Source organism: Chroicocephalus ridibundus, chromosome 6 (assembly GCF_963924245.1).
Source record: "Chroicocephalus ridibundus chromosome 6, bChrRid1.1, whole genome shotgun sequence".
In the NCBI taxonomy this organism is placed as follows: Eukaryota; Metazoa; Chordata; class Aves; order Charadriiformes; family Laridae; genus Chroicocephalus; species Chroicocephalus ridibundus.
Window position 1 is genome coordinate 61,600,207 of NC_086289.1, and position 9,880 is coordinate 61,610,086.

Below are 9,880 nucleotides of genomic sequence, written 5' to 3' on the forward strand. Positions count from 1 at the left end.
TTCCTTTTCCTTTTCCTTTTTCTTTTTCTTTTTCTTTTTCTTTTTCTTTTTCTTTTTCTTTTTCTTTTCCTTTTCCTTTTCCTTTTCCTTTTTCTTTTCCTTTTTCTTTTCCTTTTGTTTGTTTTGGTTTTGGCCTCCTTCTTGCCTGGCCCTAGAGCAGGACTGCGATATCAGAATGGCATCATGAGCAGGGATGCTAGGGAACCTGTGCTGCACTAGGCAGGCTGACTAATCTGCCTTTAAATAATCTCCCTTTAAATAGTCTGGAAGCACTCTAGCGAGCTTCTGTTTCAGGAGCTATGAGAACACAGCCACGACTGTGGTCTGTATAAATAGCCAGATCCGTGCTGGTAAGTAGTGAACAGCACAGTTATTCGTCCTAGGAAGGTCTTCTTATTTTCTTCATGTTGTTGCACGGAAAGCTGCGATCAAATTGTGGTAACGTCTCTGTACAGTAGCAGTTTTGCTGCCTTTTCTCAGACTGCCGTATTGTCAGTGACAGTGAGGAGCGAGCAGCTACCCTTTGGAGATAAGACTTGTGTCTCCAGTGGCTTTGCACCTGAGTGGCAGCGGGGCTGGGGCTTGCTGGGGTCTGTACAGCTGGCTTGAGCTAAACCAGTGCCATTCAGACCTTTTTGATCAGTGCTGCGATCTCTGGTATTTATGGCATCTGGAAGGTGAAAGGAAGGAACATTTGAATATTTGCTGCCTAGCTATGGATCTGGATAGAGCATAACATGATGGTGGTGTCTGAGGAGGATGAATTTAGCTCACCTCTGCTGTCCTAACTCATCCTAACTCAGTAATCAGCACCCAGGAAATAAAATGAAATTGTTAATCAAGTCTATGTTAGTTATGCTGGCTAATATAATCTTTTCTCTTGTGATACAAAAGAGTGGAAACTGTTCTCCAGGTAGGTACTTGCACTCTGCAGCTGCATAATCAATCTTCAGTTTGCCTCCAGCTGGTCCCAAGTTATCAAGGCAGTCTTCAAAAACATAAGGAATCTGATACGTGGCCAGTAGCCACTCTAGCGCTTTCCAAGATTTAGGTAAATAGGAGAATCCTCGACGAAGAGCACCGCAAGTCTTGCCTCAGCCGAGGTAGGAGGCATTTGGATTTCTTACTCATAGTGTATTGTCATCTTCTCCCTGCCATTCCTACCCACTCACTGCGTCAGACATCTAAGGCTTGGTTTATTTATTTTTTTTTTTCCTCGCCCCACCCCCCCCTCCCCTTTGCTGAGCAGAGGATATTCAGGCCTTCAGTTTCTGGTGCATCATGTCAGAGATGCATTTATTTTCTTTCTTTCTTTCTTTCTTTCTTTCTTTCTTTCTTTCTTTCTTTCTTTCTTTCTTTCTTTCTTTCTTTCTTTCTTTCTTTCTTTCTTTCTTTCTTTCTTTCTTTCTTTCTTTCTTTCTTTCTTTCTTTCTTTCTTTCTTTCTTTCTTTCTTTCTTTCTTTCTTTCTTCTTTCTTTCTTTCTTTCTTTCTTTCTTTCTTTCTTTCTTTCTTCCTTTCTTCCTTTCTTCCTTTCTTCCTTTCTTCCTTTCTTCCTTTCTTCCTTCCTTCCTTCCTTCCTTCCTTCCTTCCTTCCTTCCTTCCTTCCTTCCTTCCTTCCTTCCTTTCTTCCTTTCTTCCTTCCTTTCTTCCTTCCTTTCTTCCTTCCTTCCTTCCTTCCTTCTTTCTTTCTTTCTTTCCTTCCTTCTTTCTTTCTTTCTTTCCTTCCTTCTTTCCTTCCTCTTTCTTTCTTTCTTTCTTTCCTTTTTTTTTCATCTTAGGCAGGGAGGAACGTTCTCTTTCTTTCTCTTTTCATGCTCAGTGCTTACCGTCCTCAAACAGGGGCACAGCTGGGGTCAGGGATTGCCGCGGTGTGTCGTTTATATGGGATTTTAAGTCATGTTTGGCAAAGCAGAAGTTCTGTGCTGGTTTTTGAAACACCATCAACAAAGACAGTAACGATCTTCTGCAGGAAAATACTATAATGTTTGATTATCAACAATCTTCTGAATTACAAAGCAAACCCACAAAAATCCCAGCCTGTGAATTTAATTAAAAAGAAAAAAAAACAAACCACAGACAGCCTTTTCATTAATTGTGTTTAGCGTACTTAACCTTACATCACTCTAGTAAGATCACCCAGGCTGTTCCTGGGGTAAGTCTGGTCCGCGTTGCCAGCTAGCATGCGACACGTGGGTTCCTTCTGGAAAAGCACAAGAAAAAGACAAAGCTGAAAGTTGCAGAAATTATGTTTTGAGGCAGGATGGTCCCCCTGAGCAGGGAGGGCAAAAAGCTGTGGAATCTACCCCGTCACATTTTGCTGGGCTAGGGGTGGGTCAAAATGCGGTGCATTTTGTCTTCTTCTCCCTAGCACAATGGCTTCGTTTCCTGTCTTGAAGCAAGAGACATTGTTCCAGAACGGTACCTGGAGCTACCGAATTCCAGCCCTGCTCTACCTGCCGCGCTTCAGCATCATCCTGGCATTTGCTGAGGAACGGGAGGATGTGGTAGATGAACACGCCAAGCTAATAGCAATGCGCAGAGGCATGTATGACCCAACCACGCACCGCATTCAGGTACCAGTGTGGGGAGAAAATGGGGGGGACACTGCCCACCTGTACTGCTCGCCTCTCCCCAGATGAGTTGAACGTGAAGAGAGGGCAGCTGCTCCTTCTCCTCAGTTACAGGAGACAAATGTGGTTATAAGTAATGCCTGGGTCATTCTAACTGCTGGGATTCAACCCCATCGCTGGGCAGCCGCTCCAGGGGACTCAAGCAGGCAGGCGCAGCGGATTTCCTGGGAATGGCTTTGACCCACCGTCGCAGAGCGAGGGACACAGAGAGACGGGACAAAAAGTCCTGTTGCGACAGCAAGGATGTGGAGGAGAGGCAGAAATGGGGAGTGCCGTGGGGTTGGGGAGGAGTGAATTAGCAATCGGTGACTTTTTTTTGTTAATTCATCTTCTTAGGACTAATTTCAGGTTTTAAAGAACAATTGAGAACAGCTAGTCTCCCCACGCAAAAGAGTGTCGTCTGGTTTGTCTGTGCCAGTGAATTGGCTACCGTATTAATCTACCAGTTATTATGAACAGTTATCTTGCTGGGTGACTGGGGGAGGTGGATACTCTATTTATAATCATTTTTTGCATTTGCAAATGAATTAATGTATTTGAGGGGAAAAAAAAAAAGTCATTATATTTTTCTGTTCAAACCCTTCGTTGGTGACTGGTTGTCTTAGATTATAGACTCTTAGGAGCTGGAGTCTGCCTGGCAGAAGCAGCCTCTGAGTGCACCTGCAGTGTCATACCATTCAGGTAGCATCTTGTGCAACCCCCCTGTAATTCAGTTAAGTAGGGCTCAGTTCATCATAAACTTAATAATTTGTGTTCGCGTGCTAGGGTTTCTTAAAATGGAAATATTAAATAGTCCAAAAAAAGTTAACACTGGTTGAATAGACAAAGATAAGACATGACCAAAGAGGGTAATCAGCAAGTCAGGGTAGAAAAGCTAATTAGTATCATCTCACTGGAAAATACTGCTGCTTTTACCGAACCAATAACACTACGTAGGAATAGTTTTCGAATTGCAATGTTAGTGTTAGAAATGTGATTGTCTTGTGTGCTTTTAATTTAAAGACAGACAGGGCTCAGAGGGTAGTAGTACCTGCTTTGCGACCTATTTTCTGTTGGACAACTCGGGGTCCAAATTTCCTCACCAGAGTGTGTAAAGCCACGCAATCAGCTCTAGCAAAATGCCCCGGCAAAGGCTGGGCTGCCTGTTCACGCGTGGGTCAAAATGAGGGAACAGGAGCCTGAATGGAAAGGAATTTGTCAGCATCCAGGATACCTGACAAGGCCTCAGTTATCTAGCTGACTTCTGAAGAAACACTGATGCAGTACAGCGTCTGTACCAGCACGCTTTGACCACTGGCCGTGTCTGTGTGTCTTATGTGTGTATATGTGTATATATATATACATATGTATATATATATACATGTGTGAGACTTTCTGAAAATTCAGCCACTGTAGTTTTTTAACCAGTGTCATCAAACACTAGCTGCATTGTGATACAGACCTATCAGCTCCTTGGTGAGTAGTAATTAAAAAGGGCATAACCCACCTGTTTGGTGAAGTCATCCAAATAATTTTCACTTACGTTTGGCGATGCCAGTAAATTGTCTTCCCACTTCTTGCTCTGTCCACTAACTTGCTTCTCTTCTGTTCTTCTCTTGCTTTTCTGTAGTTTTTATCCAGGCATTCTTATGCTGTGACGTGGATTTATTTGTAACGGTGTGTTTCATTCTTGTCTCCCTTCGCACGGGGCCCTGGCAGTGGAATAGCATGGAGACCATTGTCAGCGCGCAGCTGAAAGACCACCGATCTATGAACCCCTGTCCTGTTTATGATGAGGTCACAGGGAAACTGATCCTGTTCTTCATAGCCGTCCCAGGGAAGATCTCTGAGCAGCATCAGCTCAGGACAAAGATCAACCTGGTACGTCTCTGCTATGTCACTAGCACGGACCAAGGACGCACCTGGAGCACTGCCCAGGATGTCACCGACGGTACCATTAGCACAGAGTACAAGAACTGGGCCACTTTTGCGGTGGGGCCGGGTCATGGATTACAATTGCTCAACGAGGCCCGGAGCCTTGTGATTCCTGCCTATGCCTATCGTATCTTGGACCCTAAGCAACACCCCACCCCTCACGCCTTCTGCTTCATCAGCTCTGACCATGGGACAACGTGGGAAATGGGGAACTTCGTGGGGGAGGAGAGTGCGGTGGAGTGCCAGGTGGCGGAGGTGCACACCTGCGGCAGGAAGGTCCTCTACTGCAACGCCAGGAGCAGCAGGGGAGCCAGAATCCAGGCTGTCAGCTACAACCATGGGCTGGACTTTGAGGGAGGCCAGCGGGTTGAAACACTAGTAGAACCTCCCTCTGGATGTCATGGAAGTGTTACTGCCTTCCCACCTCCCCCTGGCGCCAGGTGCCAAGATAGTTGGTTGCTCTACGCCCATCCTACGGACCCAAGGAGTCGAAGAGATTTAGGAATTTACCTCAACAAAAGCCCTTTAAATCCTGCACACTGGACAAAACCAAGCATCCTCTTCAAGGGCCTGTGTGCTTACTCGGATCTGCAGTACATGGGGGTGGGGCCAGATGGCTCACCCTTGTTCTCCTGCCTCTTTGAATATGGGACCCACAAACAATGTGAAGAGATAATCTTTGTAATGTTCACTTTGAAGCAAGCTTTTCCATCAGAGTGCTGAGTCTTGAGGCTTTCCATCAGCATCCCTCTGAAAAACACCTTTGTCGATACTTCTTTTCACTGTCGCTTCTCATCTTTCAGCAAAACATTTTTGTACTCCTCCTGCAACCTTAGTTTGGCGTTGGCTTGTGGCGTCTGTAGGTTACAAAGTCTATTAAACATATTAAAACTGAAGACGCGTTTGGTTTTGTTTTCCGTTGCCTGTTCTCCCCTCTCGCCTTTCCCTTTGGCTGCCACCTTAAGCATCACGTGCTCAAAACAAGCGTGACCTTCTGCATAGGGCCTCTCGCCTGCTGGCCTCCGATAGACCTGAGGAGGGACGCGCACGCTGGCAGCGTAGGGATTGCCCAGGAACAGAGGGCAGCGGTTTTGTGCTGAACTGTATTCAGTAAGTTGTGGAGAAAGTGCTAGAGAGGACACTGGGCTTTCTGCCCTACATCCACAGTTGCCGTCTTCAGAAAACGCTTCGGCTCCGGTTGGGCGCGCTGTTTCTCGCGGTCAGCGTAGCACTTGCTGGCAACTCCAGCTGTCGCATTTTGCCGTTTTCTCACTTCAGCAAGGCCGGGGGCTACCTTGATATTCCCTGCCCACTTCTGCAGTGGATTTGGGGTTGCCTTGCCGAGTTCCCAGCCCGCCCCTCCCCCCGCCCCGGGACTTCTCTCTAACAGCCTTCTCCTTACTTCACACGCGGCGTGTTCTTGCGTATTTGCCCTTTTGCTTAGAGCGCTCTGAGGAGCTGCAGTTTCTCGTGTGTAAGAAAACCATGGCCTCGTGTGCTCCTGCTGCTCCCTCTCCCTGGGCAGGGACAGCAGGACACCAGGACCGGGGGACAGGGCAAGTTCCCTGTATGGGAACTGCAGGATCAGGACAGGGCTGCAGAGGGAGCTCCCAATTTATAGTCGGGAGGGGAAATACTGGCTGGTCTTCCTAACACCGGTGCTAAGCTATGATCCACGCACCAACTGCTCTTATTGCTGACAGCCCGCTTGTCCCGCAGGCATGGCGGCTGTTATTACAGAGCGTTACTGGCATACGAGGCTGTGTGCCAGACAAGCAACATCACCCCACTTCCAGCAAATTGCAAAGGCTCGGGTGCCAGGGGAAGGGGACCTGACGGAGCCCAGGGCAGGGTAAGAGCGCTCGAGCTGGAAGGCTTTCCAACGTAGATGGATTTCATCAGGTGTCTGAAGGAAACGGTCCCAGTTTTGGTGGGAGAGAGGCTGTTCTGAGGCTACGGTGTGATTTGAAAGGAGCCATTGTGCTGTGAGGAGACAAGGGGAGTGACCAGAAATGAATGGGTACCAAGGGAGACACGTCAGAGCAGACGGAGCTAGGAAAGCTTTGCCCATGCCTCTGGACAAAATTCTGCTTCTTGAACCGCTCTGCCCTCCTTTGTGGTGTGCTGCGTTCCGTGCGTGTGCGCGTGTGGAATGGCTCCCAGGAAAATATGTTTGATTGCTGTAATGGTGAAGAAAAATACCTGCTTTTCAGAGTGCTCTGGGGATGCCTCCCCTTTGGGGCACGCTAGCAGCTCTCACAGGATCCTTTGTGCTGCCATTGTTCAGGTCTGCGAGTCTCTGCTCAGTGTCGTCCCCCCCCGCCTTTCATTGCTCATAGCTTTCAGGGGCAGTGGGAGAAGAGAAGGGGCCCTGATTTTTCTTGCCATCTAGGTTTGTTTCAGGGCACCCGGAGGCTGCGAGTGCCAAGGGAGTGAGGAGATCTCATGGCCTTTACAAATACACCCGTAATTTGCCGAGCCTTTCCTAAGCAGCAGGTCAGTGACGCGCTGGGCTGGAGTAGCTCAGCTAACCAGTACTTTGTGGGTATTACCTGTGTGCTCTTCAGATGTAGGGCAGAGTCAAGCACACCTTTGTGCCCAATAGCCTGATGAGGGAACGCTCTATTTAGACTTTAGCAAAGCTGACTGCTGTCCTATAGACTTAACTTCCCTCCTCAGCCATACCATGAAATATTTTTGTTTCATGACAGGAAAACGCGTATTCGAGACCTTTTAATCTGACCCGGCCTGGGAGTGCCCTTGCTGATGTGCACCCACAGGGGGTTGGGGTGACCAATGCCCATCCTGAACGATGCTGCAGACAGCATTTATCCACTGGTTCTGGGCAGGCGGGTGATTTCACAGCCAGCTGGTGCAACGCTACCTGGACATCTGTAGCAAACCCAGTTTAGATACAGTGTTCATTACAACGTCTGAGAGACAGCTTGAATTAATACCCTAACATGGGGGAAAAAAGGATGTTTGCTTTGTCCGCAGACTGCCAGGGCTGCAATTTTTTACTATCCAACATCAAAATGTGTCCCAGTTCTTTGTCTGCGTCCTCATTCTCCCAAGTAAGTTTAAATGAAATAGTGCTGCTGCTGCAGTCATCTAAAAGCTTGTGTTGAGTCTGGGTTGGATTTGTCTGACAGGTGTACCTGTTATTCTTCTGTTTTACAAGGGTAGCTCTTACACGGTGCTTCGTCCCGTGGTGGGATGACAGTGTTGTAGACTATTCGAAGCACGTCCTATTCCTTGTGGAAACCTTAGGGCTGTGCTGGCGACGTCTGTAGTATTGCCTGGCATGTAACTGGTGCAGGCTGATTGCTCGCTCCCCCTCTACGGCAAACACCCCAGCTCCCCTCTAGATAACTTCTCTCATCTCTTCTTCCTCGGATTTTCTCTGACATAGGCACGAGTGGAAAGAAATGAATGGTGTAAGTATCTGCTGCAGAACGGCCTCTTGTCTCTGTGGGGGACAGAAGAAGTTAGTGCTGTCCTTTGGGAATCAGGTATTTCAGGAGACGCACACGCTTTGTGTGCTGACCACGCAGGGGTCGGTCTCTCTCCAGCGCCGCAGAGTTCACATGCCGGGTGCCACGAGAAGTAAAACCGACGCCATTTCCTCTTCAGGCAGCGTTGTGAATGAGCCATTCGGGATCACAGAGCTGTTTATTTTAGGGGATTGGGATTCGCCTTTTGAGCAGCCAGAGCTGCACTGTGCTTTCTTTTAGAACCAAGAAATACAGAAACCGGCCTGTACATCTTATTGCGGCAATTGTTGGATGTGTTTGGATCTCATCCTCTTGCTTGTGCCTCCAAGTCAAGGGGTTGCGTGTGGATGGACAGGGGATTCACGTTTGAAGGAAATTGCATCAGCTTGTTAAAAACTGAAGCTGGCGGTGGGATAGATAGGAGTTTAGTGTTAATTCAGCTAATCAGTCTTTCAGATGTCTGACTCGGGCTCGTACCTCCCTGTTGCCTTGCGTTAACTGGCAGTAGATCAGGAGAAGTTCTCCAAACACGGTTTCATTCCACCAGCACTCATGTCGTGCAGCAGCTCTGTCCACTCTGCATCCCCGTGCGGATCCGTTGCATCCAGGGCACGCTGAGGTCAAGCAGTGGTTTGTCATTCAGAGCTCTTCTTGCTGCCGCAGCTGTGCTCCAGATGAGCTACTGTAAGTATCATGTATCCCAAGGAGCTGGTACAGATGAGGCCAGCAGCACATTGGCCAGGCAGGACTGTCAAAGGAGCTGCACAGTCCCTTTGCCATATGCAGATACCCTTCTCAGCGGGGAGAACAGGCTTTGTCACCACTCTGTAGCTTACAAGAGCTTACAGCTACTGTCCATGCAGAGCCACGTCGTGGCATTCAGCGCCTGAATCCATGGGACTTTGGCTCCTAAAGCCCCAGGTGGGTCTGTGTGAAGCTGAAGGGCAGGTCTAGCTGAGCTAATTTTGGTCTGGAGGCAGCGCTTGCTCGGCGTGGGCGGGAAGCCCTGCACACAGCAGTCCTGCCCGTTCAGCAGGGTCCTGTGCTGGCTGCATGATTTTGAATTGCTGGTGCCTGCAACAGCGGAGATGGAGCTGGTCACTGCCGAGCAGGTGTCTGGACAACTGGGAGCGCTGGGCAGGCAGGCACGGATGAATGCTGGGCTGTGCTGCTTCCCTCTCCCTCCGTACCCACAAATTCTTGTCTCCCCCAGCCCGATGATAGGCTGCTCTCTCCTGCCTTGCTGCCTGTGCTGTGTAGAGGGGCAGCGCTCCGTACGCCATCCAGGTGCCGTGGTTCCAGCACTTCTCCTGGCTCTGGGAGGTGAGGGTTGCACAGGGCTGGCAGTGTCTGTGCCTTTCCTGGGGACTCTCCATCCGCACTCTGAGCCCCTGGCAGAGTCCCAGCTCCGCTGATGCTCTTAGTTTTAGCATGGGTGTGCAGAAGCGCCGCTTCCAAAGACAAGAGCGGTTGGAGGTACGGGCCAGGCAACCAAATTGGCCATGCAGGCAGTGCCCCTGCAATGTCCTCGCTTGCTGCAAACGTGCCCCGCGTTGCTCTGCCTTGGAGATGCGGCACGGAGCATGCCACGCGGCACAGACGAGGGGCAGATGCACAGACAAAGAAAAGGGAAGTGAGAGCTCCAGTTCTCCCCCCTCTGATGCAGGTTGCCAGAAATGGCTTTGCTCCATCCCACCTTCGGGGATTTAGAGGAGGAAAGGTCTTTGAATCCGTATCACGGTAGCTGACAGGGAGCTTTGGTCACAAATCCCCAGAGAGAATCAGCCTCTGAGTCTGCTTCTGTGCATGGAAACATGCAAGGGTAATTAATATTTTTTTTT

At 49.0% G+C, this 9,880-nt stretch overlaps 1 protein-coding gene across 5 annotated transcripts in view; it reads left to right on the top strand.

Moving 5' to 3' along the window:
• The window catches only part of NEU2 (neuraminidase 2), a 28,010-nt gene extending 22,658 nt beyond the window's left edge, over positions 1-5,352 (top strand). For 3 of the 5 annotated variants that reach the window (XM_063338014.1, XM_063338015.1, XM_063338017.1), the window contains 2 exons: positions 2,370-2,574; positions 4,330-5,352. In XM_063338014.1, the coding sequence (XP_063194084.1) occupies positions 2,374-2,574; positions 4,330-5,268 (1,140 nt within the window). In that variant the 5' untranslated portion in view covers positions 2,370-2,373 and the 3' untranslated portion in view covers positions 5,269-5,352. Of the gene's footprint in view, positions 1-398; positions 439-820; positions 1,104-2,369; positions 2,575-4,329 lie in introns of those variants that run through there. The other 2 variants (XM_063338018.1, XM_063338016.1) reach the window with 2 other exon arrangements.
• The last annotated feature ends 4,528 nt before the right edge of the window (positions 5,353-9,880 follow it).